Genomic DNA, 20725 nt, shown 5'->3' on the forward strand with positions numbered 1-20725 from the left:
TTTTGTTTTGAGACTATAGGTCTGATAATAGTGAATTGCAACTTACATCTTTATTTGAGCAGGGTGTGGAAGCCAGCATACGGGCTGAAGTCTGGCCTTTCCTATTGAACTTGTATGGAATTTCTCTCACACAGAAATCTTTTCTGTTTCTGGCTTGATGAGTCTCTGTCTCATCCAATTTGTTTTGTTTTGCAGCTACGGATTGGAAAGCACACAGAAGGAAAGGGAGGAAGAAAGACTTGTGAGAAGGTAATAATATAATTATTAAAGGAAATTAAAGAAATGCAAACTCGCACGATTCACACTCCAGATTGTTTCTTCGTCTATTTGTAGCCAAGTGTACGAGGATTTGAAATGGAGATGTAAAGTCGTACGCGAGAGTATCTCATCCCAGAGAAAGATGACCTCTGAAGATGTAATCCCATGTGAAGGAATGGAAGCAGACAGATTGGTGGCATTTCAGAGAAGCAAGTCCGGTTTGGTCGAAATGGATGCCAAGGCGAAGCAAGAATTTATCAATTGGCAGCGAATTATGAGGCTGGATGCAGTGCGCATAAATGCTGACTGGGTTCAACTCTCTTCCTCTCAAGCAAACATATCAAAAGGAGTAGCCAATCAACTAGCTATGGAGGTGGGCTTGAGGGATAATATATTAGAGCCATCCTTGCAACATCACGCTGCAAGATTGGTGTCCATACTGGAAGTATATGCCTTATATGATCCTGAGATTGGATACTGCCAAGGAATGAGTGACCTTCTATCACCATTCGTTGCCCACTTAGATGAAGATTATCAAGCCTTCTGGTGCTTTGCATCATTTATGCATGCTGCTCGGCACAACTTCAGGATGGATGAAGAGGGTATTAAGCGGCAATTGCAAACAGTTTCCCGAATTGTGAAGCACAGTGATCCGCAGCTTTACAAGCATTTTGAGAAGATTGGTGCTGTTGACTGCTATTTCATCTACAGAATGGTAGTGGTCCTCATGAGGAGAGAACTGTCCTATGAGCAAACAATATCCTTCTGGGAGACTCTCTGGGCAGATCGAACTGCAGTGAGGCTTGATAAAGTGAAGATGTCCTGCAGGCGAGGTCGGGGTAAAGCCCCACCCACTAATGATCTACTCCTTTATGTCATAGCTGCTGCAATAAGGCAGAAACGAAGGGTGATCATGGACAACTGCGTGTGCATGGAAGAGGTGCTTGAAGAATGCAATGGCATGTCAGGAAATCTGAATATATGGGTCCTCTTGGATGATGCACGGAGTCTAATAGCATCGTTTCATCATAAAGTCTGACGATTTATCTAATGGAGTCCTCGTCAGAAAAGAAGGATGACGACATACACACAAACAACACACAGGCATTTCTAATTGCTGCCCGCCTGCCTTCAGTATTGGAAAGAGACGGAACTAACCGCATGATCTTTCTTCTACTTTTTGGTCTCATCTCGAGTCCTACAATTTTGCTCCGCACATACATACATACATACTTGCACATGTATAAGCTTCTACTAAATATGCTTATAATGTCTCATCAAAGGTTAGGTAGGCGAGGCGCCTCTTGTAAATAAAATGTGTATATATAATGAATGAGGAAATGCACCTTGCTTTGACTCCAATTTGTCTCTGAATCTGTGTGGGATAATTTAAGTAATGAGCTCCAGCAATAACATTTAACATATGTATGGATGAGTCACTGCCCTGCATTGACACTCCAAACCTCATCTCAGAATATCTGTGATTGTTTGGGTGAGAGAATTATGTTCGTAGCAAGGAAAGGATACATGCACCATTAGTCCAGCAATTGCTTTCACTGTAAGCGTTGAGCAACATAATCTCCAGTGATGCTAGCCAAGGATTTATGCATATCATTGGTTGTCTTGATTTGCAATTCTAATATCTCACACCCATACCGTACCGTACCTTTGCTTTTCTTATTTTGTTGAATGCCATGGCCGATATGAAATTCGAATACGATCTTTAGGCCCCTTAGTATGTACTATGTACTATGTAAGGTAGAAACCACCTTTCACATGTTAAAGTATAGAATGGGATGGGGTGTTTCACATCTAACATAGACGCTGGGATGGAGTGAAGCACTTGTTTTATGAGTTAAAAGCTTGCTAATGAATCAATGATATTATAAAGAGAGGGCACCAAGCAAGCAAGCACGGAAAGTGCAAATTTGTATATGATATTTAGGTTTCAATGACTAGAAACATTAGAAATATGCCATCAATTTACAGGTGGTTATTAAGTAAAAGGCGTAATTTAAATGGTTATGAAACCAAATATTTCTTTTAAACTCTCAAGGAGACCTCAATACTCTTGGATTATTATACTATAATATTTAATGAGATTGCTGACATTTTGAATTGCCAAAATGTAGAAGGAATGTGCAAGGAGGCAAGGCAATCTGTTTTGGTCTTAATTTCCAAATTCAACAAGCAACATACCACTATTGTTCTCACTTCATAGAAACAATCTTATGAGGGAAACAACCCAAATCATATGCTAGAACTATTAAACAATGACTTGGCGGAAAATGAATAGATAGAGCAATGACAACCAAGACGTTGGCGTTGAAACAACCATCCTTCGAAGAAACTGTAATAGCTCAATGTTCTAGCTTCATGGCGTTGCAAAGATTTGAGGCCTCAAGTGATTTTTGCTAAAATGACTAAACCTTGAAAGAAGCTTTTTCAAGTGTCAAGACGGGAATATTCCGACAATCGAGGAAGGTCGTGGGTGATAGATTTTGAATATTCCGAAACATGAGGATTTTGAATCATGAGAGATGACTTGATGGTAAATCGTTGAGGTTGTTAGGATATTACCTAAGTTTGCAAGATTCAATGAGATCTATTAATCGTCCATGTCAGAGGATGTTTTGTTAGATTTGGACAATTTGTCAAAGTTGGATGTGGACAATAAGTATAAGTTTGATGACATGTCGAAGTTATAGACAAATTGAACATAACATATACCCCCATCAAACCTATACATCCTTCGGTATGTGCCAATGTTTGGGAAACGTTGATGTATCATGACGAGTTTTTACTTTTTGAACCGCCTTGCCATATTTATTTTCTCTTCTTATGTTATAACTTATTAGCAATATTGATTGATGTTGCATCCCTTCATACACCCCAACTTCTAGTTTGATTCACCATCCCCACTCTATAAACTAAACCTAGGCAAACTAGACACTATGAGCTTCACCCACTTGTTGATAATTTTCCACACCGACCCTTCAGACCAAATTTAACGAACAACTAATTGGTTTTGGGTCAAGTATCTTTAAGGTCATCCCCTTTTTTTTCTCGCATCTCTTCAATATCTCCTCTTTTTTGTTCACTTTCCTATGTATTCCATTTTCTTCCTCGAGTGTTTTGCAACTTGGGCATGAACCTTCAACAATGTTTATTAAAATATTATCTAGTCTACTCAAGTCAACAAAGACTAAATTCTTTACAATTGACCGCATTTCTAGCTCATGTTCCTCATCATTGTGAATGGCACCCTATTCATTTATTTGATCAAGGAATAAATCACTCTTTGATCAAATAAACTCGTGTACTTGTATGGAAATCGCAACAACCTAATCACTAAGACGATTCTTTGGAAAAGAAACAAATATACCTGCACATTCCAACTATGAATAAGAATAATTCAAAGTTCTTTTGATTTTCTTAACGTAAATGTGGAAAGCTAGCCTCTTGTTAAGTTGTTTGTAGTCGATGTGATGAAGTGAAGGCTCTATTGCATTGTTGTGATTGGTTAAAGGAGTAAGTTTAACTGCGTTACTTATTGAGGAGAGGAAAAATGGAAAAAATTGAACACGGGTTTTGTTTTAACGGACCATTTGTCTAAAGCATTCTGTAAAAAGAACTAATGACCATGGGTTTAGTCCAAGGTATATAGTCGTAGTGTGTGTTTAGAGATAAAAATGTCCAATGTAGAAGTTTCAATAAATGAATCCGATAGTGTAGTCAATACGGTTATATTCTTTATATATCTAATATTCCTAAATAAATTGGAGGGGTGAAGATTGTAACTAATAATATCCTTTTTATTTCATAAAACAATGTTCATGCAAACAAATAACTTTGATTTAACAGATTCCAGGGTATTGAGAGCATGCATACCTCAATTGTAATGTTTTCTAGAGTTTGTGAAAATGAAAGAAGGGATTCAGTGAAATTTCAAAATAAACTAATTACTTTAAGCTAGATAGAAAGTAAGAAAATTTTGATGATTTGAGGGCATTCATGCCTCAAACATAATGCATGCCAATAAGAGGGCATATATAAGGATTGGGGGTTCCTACATGATGGGGAAATTTGGTTCATGATGGCAAGGTTTGATGATATGAGATTCAAACAACTATTTCAGATAGTAAATTAAGGTGGGAGATCAAGGGAAAGACCAAAATGGAAATGGTTTGTAAGATACTGGGTGGTTATTTATTAGCGTCCACATTTAATATGCACTGCTATCATTTTAAACTCTTTATGTTAGGGGAAATCTATCAATGTCCATGCGATGAAGTCATTTATTGAGGGAACTCAGATGTGTGCAATATATTGAAAATTATGATAAAACACACGATCAAGTCCATAGGGGCAAACAATCGTACCAAAATCTTAAAACGCATTGCTTAATCTGTCTATGTCTTTGAAGTTTTTAAATTTATGGATTCATTGGTCTAGCAATGGATCTAAAATCTCCTAAAAATTTATATAGGTGATGCTTTCACATTAAGTTTTAGCAAGTAATTTCTTGTTTTCACATATGTTGTTTTTGCTAGTAGCCACTTTTCCAATAACCAATGAAGTGGCTAAACTATAGTTCCTTACATAAGTGGTTTACATACCTTATTTAAACATCCTCCTCCCCTAGATAAACTAGGTTTAGAAGATATGATAACAACGGTGGTTATTTTTGTTTAGCCCAACAATTATCGTATCCCATTGAAATATTTGGTAAAGACGTCAGCCAAGCGTCCTCTTTGATAAGCAATCATTGAGTCTAGTGTTTTCTAAAGCTAGATCTATTGGACCAAGACCAACTTGAGAAAATGATGTATCCCGATAAGGTAAGAACCAATTTGTGACATTCATAAATGTACTTAGGTAATCCTTCCTATTAAAACAAGTGTCGTGTCACGAGAAAACATGAACATTTCGATAGATTCAAGCTAGTCATATAAGCAAGGTTATGTGGTGTGCACTTGTTCTCAAGTATAGTATGTGGTGGACACCATATATCCATATGAGGTCAAGGGTGGATTGTCAAAAGGATTTTGTGAAGTTTAACTTTGTATACTTTTAGATGAGGATAATTGTCTGTTTCAAATATTCTTGACCTTGATTGCCCAAGTTCAGAGACATTGACCAAATAAAGATTTCAAATGCATTCATTTTGAGTATAAAAGGTGTATTTGGAAAACAATGCACGATGATCACCAACACTTTTCTTTCCTGAAAAAGTAGGTCATGAAAGAATCTAGAAGTTGGAAATGTTTCTTGAAATAGTCGAATCAATAACCCCTATAGGAATAAATGACCAAACATCATATAAAACTAATGTTGCTTCAACTAAGGCACCATGTCCAAGAGGAATTCGTTATGATTATTACAAGATGATGATTGCCCCTAGGTTGGATTGGCTCAATCTCATGTCATGACTTTAACGTCTACAATGTAGACGGCACGACTCTAGTGTTTACGACTTAGCAGGTTTTAAAAGGCATTGTCATAAATAAGCAAACCCTAAACTAGCATGATATTTGAGAGTCACAATTTAGTCAATTATGAGTAATCATGACATGTAGAAGCACAAGTTTGAGTAGTTCCCAATTGGGTTATTCTTTTGTTGCATTTAACCAATTGTTGATTCTCATTGTAAATATAGTAAGATTCTCGTTGTTGATTTAAGGTCTTCAATGTAAGATGTTTTGGATGACATTTTTGTTGTTCATTAAGGGGAACGTGGCCATTTTAAACAACTTGAGTGAGAAGAAACCCTAATCTACTTCTTCTAATTAGGTTAACAAAATTAAGATACCCAATCCAATCCAATCCAAACCTTCCACATGAACTATGGTTTCATCTCATATCCAAGTTTATGTTATCTTTTCCAAATGAATATTACACCATAGTGTTCCCAAGTTCTAACCTAAATTGGGTATGATGCCTCCATGAAAATATGACAGTGAAGAAATAGAAATGGAATAGAAAACAAATAGTAAAGAATAACTTTGGCGAGGGAGGGCTAGCAAAGAAACACCATGCATCAACTTGGGCTAAAAGTATAGAATAGAATTCTTAAGACACAATAAGATGCCATCTATTGAAGCAGTGGTTTAGTACGATGCAACAACCATATTGGCATGTCATTGTGATCAAGAACCATGTATGGCACCCAACTATTAGAAATAAGTTCCGTGGTTATTATGGAAAAAGGGACCTAGGTGGTGGACAATTACATTTATTCGTATAAAAGTGAAAAACAAAATGACGATCCTTTTTAGAGGTACATCAATAGAAATTTATTGATAGGGGTGGAGTAAGACAACAACAAAACCTTCGTTGATTGCTACAAGATATCCAAATAACTAGCCAATTGGTACAGCATCATCAGCAAGCACCCCATAATTTGTCGATAGAAATTTCCTCATACAACATGTGTCACGCAAAGAATATATGTACAATCTTTGAACAACAGCCTTGAAAAGAAGAGATGAGAATAATTATAGAATGTCAACATCGTCTCCGTATATGATTCTCATATAACGCTTGATCGTTGCTAATGTGAGTGAAGGTAAACGGACAGGAGCAGTTGGTGCGGTATCAACCTTCACAAATGGCCACTCAAGAGCCTGCGCAGCTTCACACTCGTCTAAACTGTCCCCAATCGCACAAAACTTTGGGCTCGAATTGTTAAAATGTTCTTTTATCCATTTGAAGCATTGAAGTTTCCCAACCTCTGTGGAGCTGTAGACTGCAACCCATCAAGCACATGATAAGTACATAATGTTTTTATCAATATGAGCACACTCTGTAGAAATTGAAGAATTTTCATACAATGCATTTGTAGCAATAAAATGTGAAACTTGAATTTGTGACAGATAAAAGCACACAACGGAGAGTCAATCATCTTTTGCCCAACAATCAAATATCGATGCGTGAACATGTTTACAAACAGAAGAACAATCCAGTTCCATAATATGTTAAGAATCCATTTGCATGGCATGGCATCACATTCATCTACGTAATAGTGATGAATCCAAATACGTAAGTATTAACGAGGACTCATGCTTCCAGAAGCACAACCATAGCAAGAGAATGATGGGCAGTCACTAAAGTTTGTCATTACTTTTCTAAAACATGAAGTAAATCCTCCAAATGATTTGGAAATGAGGTCCAATGTCTTCGATTTCTATCATAAATTTATAAATGAATGATTACATTGACCTACAGATTTAAGACATTTATGTAGTCCACATACAGCAAAATGCAAAGCCAAATCAGGTCAGTTAAACAAGAGCCATAGATTTGTGAAACAAAGATGGTTTCTTAATGCCAAGATGAGTGATGTATAATTAGCTCATTGCAATTGAGTATAGGGAAACAGAATTCCTCATATAAAAATGCGTGAATCAAACTATTTAAATTTTAGTTTGCATTATGGAAAATGTACACATACCACTAGCAGTCAGAAACTCAGGTGTAAAGTGACTAAACAACTAACCATTCTCGTGAGAGATGAACTTGTTGAGTTTGAAGAGTAAAATCTTGACAAGACTTGGAACTAAGCTCCCTGACGTCACAAGAACATTCACTGAACTTGTTGAGTTCAATGCAGTGTCTTCATCACCATTGGTTACTGATGTATCACTTGGATCTGATTCTAGGCAGCATTTCAAAATATTCCTTCCTGAGTGAAAAAACAAAGAAATCACGCAATGTATGGATTGATCTTTAATCATGATGAATGAATTCAATCCATCCATTTTCACTTCGCTACGGATAGCTGGCTAGCCAACATAACAACTTGCTCACTATAATTTTGTTGATACAATTATGTCTAATTGCAATACTTGATAGCAGTCAATGTTGGTATAAGTGATGCAGTGACTATAAAGTTAACAATATGGCAGATGAAATTATAACTAGACTTGCTCAATTCAATAAATGATGTAGTGAAGTAATATAGTGAATGAGAATACCAGCTGTAAGCCAATGATCAGTGTAGGTATCTGTCATTTCATACAGCTCTTTCCACTCTTGTAGCTGTTCATCATTTAGCAGTGTTTCTAGGCCCTGCAAATCATATGAGAAGGGATAAGCATAGCGTTGAAGTTTCATTTAAGTTAACCAACAATTTCATTCAAATGAAACCTGAGGACGAAACCCCTGTAATTCTTCAAAGAACATACCTATAATAGAAATTTATGCAGCTAGCATACAGAATATGTGTACTTGATTCCAAAAATGGTAGGGTGTTTTGGTTTGTATGAAAGAATCAAAAGAATACACATATTGCGAAGAGATTGAAAATCATTATACTGCTGGTTGTTAATTCCATTTTTGTTTGTAGAAATGATTTGCTTAACATAGATGATGTGCATTTGATTTTAATGATGGCTGCATGCTCATATAAATGATTCTTGCCTGCCAAAAGGCTAAGATCCTAGCTATCATAGAGGAACAAAACACACTTGATCGTAAAGTTGTGATATTTTCCGATGTCGATAAGCAAGCTTCGTTTTGTCCACTTCGATCGAACTCTCACAAGAAAATCCATCTGCTTCGAAGTTATAACTTGACAAATCTCTTTCATCGTCATATTGCCTCCATGTCTCGAGTGTAGGTTGATTGTAGTCCTCGACCTGGTCATGGTACAAAAAAGGAAAGAAGAAAAGAGTTTGCAATCTGTAGAACTATGGAAGTATATTTGAATTTTGACATATGGGAAATTGTATCACACAAGGATTGTGATTGCTAGCTATATTATGCTCCAAAAACACAGAAATAGCAGTGCTAGAATTCAGCAGTAAAGCAAAACCTTAGAAGAAGAAAAAATTCATACAAAGATGCAGTACGTTGTCCATCCCCATCCATTTTGATTGTTTGAGCACAAAAAAAGACCAGTGAAAAGCCAGGTCAAGCAGGCCACAACCTTTTTTCTTTTCTTTTTTTTAAATGTTCGTTCAGAAATTGGAAATGCAAGAAATGATTTGAACCTGATCATAGAAGAAGTAATCATCACAGACTTGAATGATAAGCTTCTCCCATCGCCTCCCAAGCTTGACAGCAAAGAGAGGATCTTTGAGACCATTAAAATGGTGGGCGTACCTGCCATTGCTGAGGGTCTGGAAGATGATGAGGGTCTCGTCCAGATCCCACACCAGCACTCTCTTCCCATTCTTGTGGTCTGTCATTCTCTGTAAGATCTCTCTCTCTCTCTCTCTCTCTCTCTCTCTCTCTCTCTCTCTCTCTCTGTGTCTCTCTCCCACTCAGAATGTCATACACAAAACATACACATTAATTCCTTCCTTCCTTAATTCATTCTACTTAGATTTGTGTGAGCTTTTTCTATAGACTTTCATATGGCCGGCCGGCCGGCCATTACTGCCTCGGATATTTCCCGCCCGCCCGCCCATCCATATGTGTGGAGTCTCTTGCATATTGTGTTGAATGACTTATCGGAAGTCCCATGAGCACATTGAGTTATGTGTATCTCATCTGCTCTCATTGGTTAGTACCACACACATTTGTCGTGATGTGGCGGGCATGAATGTAGAAAGTGGACAACTACAGGGCCTAGCCATAGCCGCAAAAACGTAAATATAAATAAATATATACATATGAAACGGAATATTTATATAATTATATGATAAAGAAAAGTAAATGGCCTGGTAGTGTAGAGTTCGAATCTCTAAGAACGCATATAATGGAATTGTTCCCTTTTTTGCATTTTCGAAGCAAAAAGGGGGGAAAAGATAGGCAACTAATGCAAGTGCATGAAGCCTAATCCCATGTGATAATTGCTCCCAAATCTTCATGGAAGAGAGAGAGAGAAGAGGGAAGATTAATAGCCTTTCGAACAACAAGATCAACGTTTCATATTCTAAAAGGATATACCTTTATTTGGAATAAGTTGCAAGAAACATTGTCTTCGTATGAGCCAATTCCTAATTTAGATGGAGGATCTCAAGAGCTTGATTGAAGGTTTGTTGGAAATAAGGGATTGACTATGATTTTAACAAGTGTTGCTTATCACAAGTTGATTGACAAACATAAGTGGTTGGAAGAAAGAGTTATAAAGATATGGGGTTTTCATAAGCCCATTACTTGGTGGTTTCATGTGATCAAGGTAGGTTGGTGTTCTCAATGGATGTTACGATGTTGTGAAGATTTTCAGCAACGGTGAGAAAATCGGGTACGGCGAATAAAATGGGGATGTTCAACAACTTGCACATGCACATTAGAAAATGTGTGTAGAAATAAGAAAGGGGGAAAAATAAAGTTGTAAGAGGCACCTCTCCCATTGGGCTATAAAAGGGGAGGGGTGCTTACAAGAAAGGGGTCGTCCATTTTGAGTTGGGATGGTGTACCACTTAGATATAGGGTTTGGTAGTTTTTTCTTGTTCCCCCTATTTAGGGTTTAGGGTTTCTCCTATCTTGTCGTCTTGGTGGGAAGAAGTAGGTTTTGTTGTTGATAGGGTTTGTGTTCTTCACTTTGTGAGTTAGGGTTCGTGAGGTTCTTTGTTTCGTGTGAGTTAGGGTCATGCTAGGGTTTTGGGTGTTACTCTCTTCTTCTTCTTTGTGTGAGATTTTGGTTTGGTTTGGGTTTCTACAATGACAGCTTTTTCGGCATTCCGGTGGTGGACTTCTCGGTGGTTCGGGCATCCTCTCCTCAACGGAGAGTGTTTGGTGCGGCCACGGTTTCAACAAAGGAAAACTAACTCGGCGGCCGATTGTTGAAGGGAGACCGGAGTGGCATGGGAACACTCCACCGTCTTTGGGGCTTGACCAACAGTGGGAGTTGTGGTCCCGACGGCTCACTCGACTCGCCTTTATCGGTCTCGTTTAGCCCTTTGTAGTACCTTAAATAGCTTATTATTTGTAAAAGCCACCAGAATCGTGGTGCTAAGCTAGTTCATTGTAAACCCATTTTCTTGTATCATAAATCGTGTATATTCTTTTCCCAAGAGTTTTGTCTAATCTTGTGCTTGATCCCTAACCACGGGTTAATCTTCATAATGATCAAGTGGTGCTTATTGAATAGAAACCCTAGGTTTGTTCGAGGGGAGGAAAGCCGACGTGGCCGAGTCGGAAAACGACACGAGCCGAAAGCCGAAGGGACAAATCCCATAAACACAAGACCTTCGCCCCATCAACTCCCTAGTCCAAGACCCCGGCGGGTCCCACCCAAACCGATCCGTAAGCCGCGGATATCTGTGACATCTTTGGTGAACCCGACATGAAAGGGTGGCAAGGGAGGATGGAGGTGGACGAAGAAGACTTCATGGTGAAGGCAAAGTCGAAGGCGATGACGGACATACGTGGATAAGGGACGACGAGAAACGGCTAGGAAGCCATCAAGAATGCGGTCAAAGAAGTTGACTAGTTAAACGGGACGGAATCCCACTAGTTTCAAAGCCTACGTGAGAAGTATACGAGGCAACAGGGCTAGGTGTTTGCCGTATGGACATGAAGAGGATGAAGAGCTTCGAGAAGCTCACAGTTCGGGGTCCTTCGAGGGAGTTCACCGGAGAGGCATGGGCACGAGGGATCGAAGGAACGGAGGCAACATGAGTTCGACCGAAGGGGGCATCGTCGACAAGCACCCACCAAAGCGCAATACGTGTGCTTCCGAGAGGTTGAGTCTTGCTTGCTAAATTCTCAGGGTGGAATTGAGATTGGAGGGGGTGGACGAGGCCTTGAAGATTTGGGAAGAGGACTAATCGAAGGGAAGGGAGACCATTAGAGTCAAACTCGAGGATGATGATGGTGCGGATGACCTCACTAAGTAAGACCGACACGAGAATCGGTTGCTAACAAGGTGATATGACGAAGAAGGAGTTATAGTCGACAACTACACGATCCACAAAAGACGGTCGGAGGAGGTCGGGATGTGGGTACGAACAACCACCTAAGCAAAGAAGCTCGAAACGGAAAGGTTCGGCGGTATTTGACATAGAAGCTTGGCGAGGTAGGCGTACGAGAGCTCAAAGTTGAAAGTTGAGGATGAAAGAAAGGTTATGAAGGAGCCAAAGAAGGCAAATGGAGATCGAGGAGGAAGCCGCCTTCTCGACGGATGCGGAATAATGATGAGGTCGTGGGAAGGCTCGGGTTCGTTACAACAGTACTGTGAAGTCAATTTTTGCTGTAAGAAAAGACTGTGGCAAATACATCGAATACTAAGCTCTATAAGAATAAAGCACAATGTGAAAGTCTCAAGAGTTAAGAGAAGAAGAAAATTGAAGGGATATGAAGTTAGAGGTGTTTTTCAAAAGTAAAAAAAGCAAGAGAAAAGATAGAAGGAAAAAAACGCATAATAAGGCAGAGAAAGCAGGGCAGAGAAAAAAGCTAGCTCATAACTTCTGCATCTCTTATCCAAATTTCAAAAGGGGAAGCATGAGGTGTGGTCATTCGAGGACCTTGAGATGAGCATGCACAAAAAGGGACTACGAAGGGTGGTAGTCAATGTCGGCATTTGAAAGATGGTATTGGGAAGGCGAGCACGATTCGGGGAATGACCAAGGGTTGAAATGCTTTGCCCAAGGGAGATGGTCAGAGGGAAGGTGGACGACAAGGAGACCAAGGACGAGGCCGCAGGAAAACTTCGATGGAGAGGTGGGAAGCAACAAGAAAGGAAGAGTCGAGAACCGGTCTGACTCGGATGGAAGACGATCCGGCTGGTATTTCGACCCGAACGAAAGGAGATCCAAACCAGAGTCAATTGATTGAGCCCGACCCGGATGAAAGCCGACTCCATCGAAATCGGTCGGTCGAACCAGACGCGGAAGGACACTGACTCGACCGAAACCCATTTGGAATGAGGCCGACGCAGTCGGGGTGGTAGGGACGTAAAGAGACATGCATAGAGGACAAAGATGGAAGGGTCGACGAGGGTGTGGAGGAAGCCGGTTAATCGTTGTTGCCGAAATCTGACCTCTTCCCCTTTCTTGGCACATATTGGAGGATGTGCGGTTTCGTGGGGCTGGATGTTGTGAAGATTTTTGACAATGGTGAGAAAGTCGGGTACGATGAATAAAACGAGGATGTGCAACAACTTGCACATGCACATTAGAAAATGTGTTTAGAAATAAGAAAGGGGGAAAAATAAATTGTAAGAGGCACCTCTCCCCTTAGGCTATAAAAGGGGAGGGGTGCTCACAAGAAAGGGGTCGCCCATTTTGAGTTAGGAGGGTGTACCACTTAGATCTAGGGTTTGGTAGTTTTTTTTTCTTCTCCCTATTTTGAGTTTAGGGTTCTGGGGGTCCTAGTGGTCCCGGCGGCTCACTTGACTCGCCTTCACAGGTCTCGTTTAGCCCTTTGTAGTACCTTGGCTTATTATTTGTAAAAACCACCAGAATCATGTCATTAAGCCAGTTCATTGTAAACTCATTTTCGTGTATTTAATCGTGTATATTCTTTTCCCAAGAGTTTTGTTTAATCTTGTGCTTGATCCCTAACCGCGTGTTAATCTTCATAATGGTCTCGGTGCTAATCGAATAGAAACCCTAGGTTTGTTCACGGAGATGAAAGTCGATGTGGATGAGCCAAAAAACGACGCGGGCCGAAAGCCGAAGGGCCAAAGTCCATAAACACAAGACCTTCGCCCCACCGACTCCCGAGTCCAAGACCCCGACGGTCCCGCCCAAACCGACCTATAAGCTGCGGATATCCACGACAACGAGCTAAGGTATTTATTTGGAGAGTTATGGTTGGAGTTTTACCATTGGGGGATGCACTAAAAAAAGAAACATTACTAAAGGATCGTGTTTCTTTTGCTTGGTGGAATTGGAACTAGTAGGCATCGATTTCTTTCATGCCCGATGGGAAGGATGGTTTGGAGGTGTATCAGTTTAGTGTCACGGATGTCTGTAACTAGAGTAAGCATATCTTCCTTAAATTGGGTTTGTGTACATATGGAGAACAATGAACCGGTGCCTCATTTCCAAATTATTTTTGAGTTCTTGAGGTAATGGGGGGGCTATGGTTCAATTGGAATATGCGGAATGCCTTCACTTTTGATTCGCAAGTTGGGGAGAGAAAATATGTTCTAAAGTTAAAATGATTTCTTTTGTGGCAATTGATAGTGCTAGAGAAGTCGCGAAATCTCAAGCATGAAGAGAGAGAACTTTACAAGATCACATATCATCATATTCGCCATTTCAATTGGTGTGTACGGTGGCATTGAGTTTGAAGTCGTAGTAGTCTTTAGATCCCTAGATACATAGAAGGGTTCTATACTTTGTAGTAAGTTAGTCATGGTGGTGTTTTTTCTTTCGTAATGAAAGCCATTATTTACGAAAAAAAGAGAGGGAAGTCGCTCGAAGAGCTTTGTGGCCACATGTGTATTCAACTCTCCTTTAACTGCCAATATCTTTCCCACACATCCGTATCAACATGTTATGTCCTCAAGCAATAAAGATAAAGATGAATATTGAGTGTTCAAGAATCAAAACAATCAAGGGAGAAGAAATTTAAATGGGGTGTTTCCAAAATACAAAAATACAAAAATATAAGAAGATTGTCATAGCAAAAAACACAAGAAGCATGACAACATATGGTCTTTGAGCAAGTGCCACCTCCCCAATGGAGCATGGAATGGTCGTAGCTTGGGTGAACAATTCATAATTAGATGGGATACCATACTCTCTAGAAATATAGAACTACGAAGAGCGATTGGAATTAGGGCCTAGCCCATCGCGAGGATCATGGGCTAGAGAGGACCGAACCTAGGTTCACTCAATTTTATGATGTGATACTATGGTGTAAACCACGAAGACGACATTCAAAGAAAAATAATACGAATGAGGTCTAAATTAAGAATTGAAAATGGACAAGCTGACTACCAATGATTTTTGAAATGTTGTTTTAATTAGGTACATTGCCAGTGTCAATGATGCTTCTTCAGAATAGATGCACATTGAAATTCAAATGAAGTCATATTGATAGTTTATTCCAAATACTTTGCAAATCTAGGAATGACTACGAATGGGTTTAAAGGCAAAGAAATATAAGCTCAAGTGACTTGGGTACTTTAATGTCCTATAGAAAGAGAGGAATAATAGGATATGATGTGAGAGAAAATTGAGGAAGAATCGTTGATAGAAAACGGTTGCCATTAAGCATGATATAACGACCTCCCCTTGTGCTATAATAGGGGAGGTTTTGAATTGTTGTAGGGATTCATTGTTTTGGAGGGAGAAGTGTTGTCGGTTTGAGATCTGGAGCTTTGTTGTTCTCCTTGTTTCGCTCTGTACTAATTTGGAAGGGAGCTTGGAGCTCTGTTACCAGCCAAGTCCGGTTGTATTTCTCTCTATTTTAAGTTAATCCATTATCTTTGTTGCTTTCGGATTCTCTGTGTCATCACGAGTCTCTTTGTTTCTGCCTACGCTCTTAACTCCGCTTCCTTCCATTTGCGTGCTTATCTGAGTCTTCGAGCCCACGGGCCCATTGTCCGGTATCCGGGAACAAGTCTGGAACAATTCACATATCCGAGCTTGTGCGTTCATCATCCGGTATCCAGCAACAGGTCCAGAATAGTTCATGCACCTGAGCCTGTCCGTCCGTCATCCGTAGTTCGGCGATAGGTCTGGATCAGCTGTGTGCATGATCCTGCGTTTCGGTAACGATACCCTGCAAGAGATCCGGAAAGCACCTCTCTCCCTTTCCCCTCTCTATCTGCTCCTTGGTACAAGACCCCGTCGGTCCCGCCCCGATCCGGCACGTACCCTCGGAATACCACGAAATCTTTGGTGAACCCGACGTGAAAGGGGCAGCAAAGTAGTTCAAAATGAGGGGAAGTGAGCTTGCAGAAGCAATGGTGGTGGTTGTCGACCGCCATGTGACTGCACGAGAGAGCACAGGTGGCCTCGATAGGACCATAGAAATGGTAGTCAGTATGATAGACCGATTTAATGGAAACGACGTGACAAGCTCCCTGGAGACCTACAAGTCTGAAATGTTAATGAGGGTGTTGAGAGATCAAGCTTAACTTAGTTTAGTTTAGTTAGTTAGTCAACCATTTAACTTCGTAATTACCTAGATAGAATCTAGTTAGAAGTGTTGACAATAACACCTTAAATAGGACCTTGTACTTAAGTGAGATATTCTAGATCCTCCACTCCCAAGCACATTTAATATAGGACTTACACCCTTGTACCTATGTTCTCCTCACACGTGTGCACCCTTGCACATGAGATCTATATATACATCATTGTGGGTATTTTTGTATTTGATGATGTTAATTTAATATAGAGTTAAACATCCCCCATCTTGTGTTGTTCATAAGTGTAACTTCCTCTCACACACATACACACACATATCACTTAATCTTCTGCTTAGCTTAATCACATAATTAGGTACTAATTAACTTGTAGTAAATTACCTAATTCTTAACAGAGGGACATCCCGGAGGACAGGCGGCCACTTGGATTCCCGCGAGTCGTAACCCCAAGCATCCACACGGAAGTGCTCGAGGTTCAAGCTGACTATCGAAACTGGTCAGAGTTGGAGGGTTGGCTCCTCGAAAGATACAAATTTGACGACTCGCTCCGGTTGTCGAAGAGGGAGCTCATGGAGTGGGTTGAGCTCCCTGACAAAGGTCGGAATACATCAACTCTTCTCCAAGAATTTGAGAAGCGATTCGCACAACTTTCGGCACTAGACCAGACCGTGCTCGATACGAGCAAGGTCTTGTTATTTATCAAGTCGAACCACTTGATCGGGAGAAGGTAGATCTCCTCTTGGAGACAGATGAAGGGCTCACGACTGACTAGGCAGTACGGTGCGAATGGAACGTCGTGGGGTCCTCGTCGGCCGGCCCGACAGCTGGGAGGATGACAAGAGAGGTGCTGACTCGGTCGGACAAAACGAGGAGAAGACTCGAGTCAAGCCTGACTCTAACCAACGTGGCTGACGATTCGTCGGGAGGAGTGGCTCTGGAAGAACTGACCAAGATGGTGCACAATCTCCAGATTGTGCAGGCCTGAAGGGAAGGCGGGGGTCAATTGCATGACCGACACCTACCAAACGACCTTAGATGCATGTGGTATGACAGGGTCGGCCACATCCGTAGAGACTGCGTCGACTTCGCCGAGGCGCTTAAGAACAATGTGGTGTACCTTTGGAACAGTCGAGTACACGTGAGCGAGACACAAAGGCCCCTGGAAATAAACACCGGCCGGGGTGGGATGAAAAGGTTGATGGAGGAGGCTACGGTGTAGCACACAGAGACCGTTTACTACTCGGCCTCAGCAGGCATTCGGGTTGGGGGTGAGAAGAGCATCGGCTCCGGAGGCGAAGCCGGATTCTAGCCGATCGTACTCGATAGCTTATGTGGAAAGAAGCTAAGTAAGGATGAGGCGGACCGCATGGAGAGGCGGGTACAGGAGGTCACCGTATTGAGTGATCCAGTTGAGGAGAAAACCGACTTTGTAGAAGTCGCGTGCCAGAATGAAGATTAAAGGGGATGGATGAATCAAGAACGCGGGTCGCCATCCGAATCGGTGTGAAGGTGTTAAGTGAGCGACAATGAGGGTACGCCCAAGTCAAGCGGGAGTTGTAGGCATAAAAGGCTAACTCCTTCCACTTTGTATCCTAGTGTGAACTCGTCCATATAGTTAGGGTTGCGTACATAAGCGATAACCTAACATTCTAAAGAAATGATCGCTCGATCATCCTGTACATCGTGTCTCTATGAGAGAGAGAGAGAGAGAGAGAGAGAGAGAGAGAGAAAATAGAAATAAAGAGAGCTTCCATTAAAGCTTCATCCGTGTGTGTTTATTATCTGTCTATATCTTCTTGCCTTTCCTTTGTGTTTTTTGCTGAGCATAACCGACAAGTCCTCACATACGCTTCCGCGCATATCTATACTTCAACTGGTATCAAAGTGATCCACAACTTGGCGGCAACAAACAGCCAAAACAAAAAAAAGGGCTGAAAGGAAAAAGACTAGGTTAGCAAATCTCACTTTCTAAAGAATCATGGCATCAACATCTGGTACAGTAGTTGAGATCCAAAAATTTGACTACAAAAACTTTGCCCTATGGAAGGAGATGATGCAGGATGTTCTGATTATTCAAAGACAGGTCGAGACCATTCGACACTCCAAAAAGCCTGCTTTAATGTCAGCCAATGAGTGGAGATCAATGGACGAAATCGCACGCTGTCGTGAAGATTTTCGTCCACAAGCGGAAACTCGAGCAACGAGAGCCAAAGAGTGATGTGCAACGTTGCACACGTACATAATGTATTTGTAATAGTAATAAAGGTATAACGATGATGTGGTTGTACGCACATCCACGCGAGAGAGAGAGAGAGAGGTACTATGCGGTACATAGGTACCTAGTTGTTTGTGAGGAGGTGGGAGTTAAGGGGCCATCAATCTCACCCCCCCCCCAAATCAAGGCAAATATCCTCTTTGAATGAAAGGGGATATTTTAGTCTCACTTTTGTAAGCGGTCTGCCCTCCTTGTGCTATAAAAGGAGAGAGAAGGCACCATTGTGGGGGTTGCCTATTTTGTGTGAGTAAGGTATACCACTTAGTCGAGGGTTCTACTTCTTCCCATTTCGTTTTAGGGTTAGGGTTTCGGTTAGGGTTTTCTTCTTGGGTTTTCCTTTAGGGTTTTTCATATAGTCGTTTGGTGCGGCCATGGCGGCCACCATTTGTTGTAATCATTCATTTCTTAATAGAACTTCTTGTTGAGTATCTTGATTGCATCTTCTTCTTCTATCATAATGTCATATTCGTTCTCTTCTCCTCTTGAGCTAATCTTTCTCCTCCACTCCCTAGTCCAAGACCCCCGTGGTCCCGCCCTTCTACACGCACGCGCGTAACAACGCGACATATTTGGTGAACCCGACGTGAAACAGGCGGCAGAGGAGCAGAAGATGAGGGGTTCGGATCTTGCAGAGGCCATGGCTTCGGCCGTGGACCGGATAGTGAGCGCGCTCGAGGGCACCAGCGCCCTTGACAGGGCTATTGAGGCGATCGTCGGTACGATCGGCCAGTTCAGTGGAAAGGATGCCACGAGTTATTTGGCGTCCTACCGGGCAGAGATGTTGATGAGGGATATTCCGGAAGAGAGGCGTCTTGCCGGATTCCCTCGAGTGGCGATGCCAGGCATCCATGCGGAGGTGCTCGAGGTCCGAGCGGAGAGCCGGACTTGGGAAGAGTTCGAAGGACGGCTCTTGGAGAAATACGGGTTGGATGATGCGCTTCGACTTTCGAAGCGGAGCTTCATGGAGTGGGTGGAGTCCCCCAACAAAGGAAGAAATGCGTCGGTACTCCTCCGGGAGTTTGAGGAACGCTTTGCGCGCCTTTCGGCGCTCGATCGGACTGTTCTGGACACATGTCGTGTCCTACTATTTGTCAAATCGGTTGACACACGGGATCGGGGGCAAGTTGGCTCCTTACTGGAAACCGAACACGGGCTGACGACCGACTGGGCCGTGGTAAAGAGAGTCTACGGCCGTTTTGACAAACGGTGGGAGTGGGCTAATACAGAGGCGACCGGGGCGGGACCTGTCGCAGCAAGGAAGCTCAAACCGATACCGCAGGCACGAAGGGAAGAGACCCGGGAGTGGCTCGAAACCAGTTCGTCTTCGACCGGCATGATCAGAGGCTCGTCCGGGGGAACAACTCTGGAGGAGTTGACACGAGCGGTAAAGGATCTCCAAATCGCCCAGGTTCGGAGGGAAGGCGGCGATCAAGCTCGTGACCGACGGCCTCCGGCAGGAAGTAGGTGCATGTGGTGCGACGAGGTCGGCCACATCCAGAAAGACTGCGGGGACTTTATGGAGGCTTTGAGAAGCCGGGTAGTGTACATGTGGGAGGGTCGGGTGCACACCAGCGATACCCGGAGGGCCCTGAACCGAAACGACAGGAGAGGAGGAATGAAAAGGCTGATGGAAGAGGCGGCAGCCCGGCACGCGGAGACCGTCCACTACTCAGCATCAGCCGGTATTCGGGTCGGGGGCAGCGGGGTCCGGAAGGAGAACAAAGCCGAGTTCTGGCCGACGGTGCTGGAAGGCCTCGCTGGTGCCCGACTAAAGAGAGACGAGGCGGACCGCGCGGAGAAGCGGGTCTAGGAGGTAACCGGGTGGAGTGACCCGGTCGAAGAAAAGACGGGTTTCGTCGAAGCAGCTTGCCAGAACTACGAGGCTCTGGTTGAAGACAAACGGGTAGGTAAAGACGGAGGGGCCGGACCCTCACAGAGATACGAAACCCGATTCGGGCCGAAACGGAACGAGGTCGGTGAGTCCAATGCCCGGGATAACCACAAGAAGGGCGGATATCGGTTGAGCATGGAGATCGAAAGGACCATGGACCTATGAAAGGTCCTGGAAGAACGAATCCTCGACAACAAGGTGGAACTGTCGTTGCGAGAGGTGCTCGGGATAACCAAGAAGGAGTTCCACGACTCCATCGTGGACTTGGTGAAGAGGAAGAGGCTATCGACGGAGGTAGAACCGG

General features: G+C 42.3%; 2 protein-coding genes across 3 annotated transcripts in view; one reads left to right on the forward strand and one right to left on the reverse strand.

Annotated features, from left to right (window-relative positions):
• Positions 1-1504, forward strand: part of LOC147859248 (rab GTPase-activating protein 22-like) — a 73339-nt gene extending 71835 nt beyond the window's left edge. Inside the window, exons 9-11 of one of the 2 annotated variants that reach the window (XM_087326351.1) lie at positions 63-112; positions 196-249; positions 334-1503. In XM_087326351.1, the coding sequence (XP_087182477.1) occupies positions 63-112; positions 196-249; positions 334-1297 (1068 nt within the window). In that variant the 3' untranslated portion in view covers positions 1298-1503. Of the gene's footprint in view, positions 1-62; positions 113-195; positions 250-333 lie in introns of both variants that reach the window. The other variant, XM_087326350.1, reaches the window with a different exon arrangement.
• Positions 1505-6572: 5068 nt separating this feature from the next.
• On the reverse strand, positions 6573-9520 carry EYA (eyes absent-like protein). The gene is made up of 5 exons (XM_087326541.1): positions 9252-9520; positions 8727-8897; positions 8235-8328; positions 7757-7942; positions 6573-7006 (listed from the first exon to the last, which is right to left on the reverse strand). Exons 1-5 carry the CDS (start codon positions 9447-9449, stop codon positions 6756-6758), a joined length of 900 nt encoding a protein of 299 aa, XP_087182667.1. The 5' UTR covers positions 9450-9520; the 3' UTR covers positions 6573-6755.
• Positions 9521-20725: the final 11205 nt, after the last annotated feature.

This window comes from Azolla caroliniana, unplaced genomic scaffold (assembly GCF_043228905.1).
Source record: "Azolla caroliniana isolate FFs.n. ecotype wild unplaced genomic scaffold, voAzoCaro1.0.p SCAF_10, whole genome shotgun sequence".
Classification (NCBI taxonomy): domain Eukaryota; kingdom Viridiplantae; phylum Streptophyta; class Polypodiopsida; order Salviniales; family Salviniaceae; genus Azolla; species Azolla caroliniana.

Bases quoted from the DNA above. Each gene is read 5' to 3' on its own strand.
- EYA (XM_087326541.1), bottom strand. From the start codon at position 9,449: ATGACAGACCACAAGAATGGGAAGAGAGTGCTGGTGTGGGATCTGGAC. The intron at 8,898-9,251 runs GTTCAAATCATT...TACCATGACCAG, and splicing joins ATTACTTCTTCTATGATCAG to GTCGAGGACTACAATCAACC. The intron at 8,329-8,726 runs GTGTGTTTTGTT...TATGATTTGCAG, and splicing joins TATCACAACTTTACGATCAA to GGCCTAGAAACACTGCTAAA.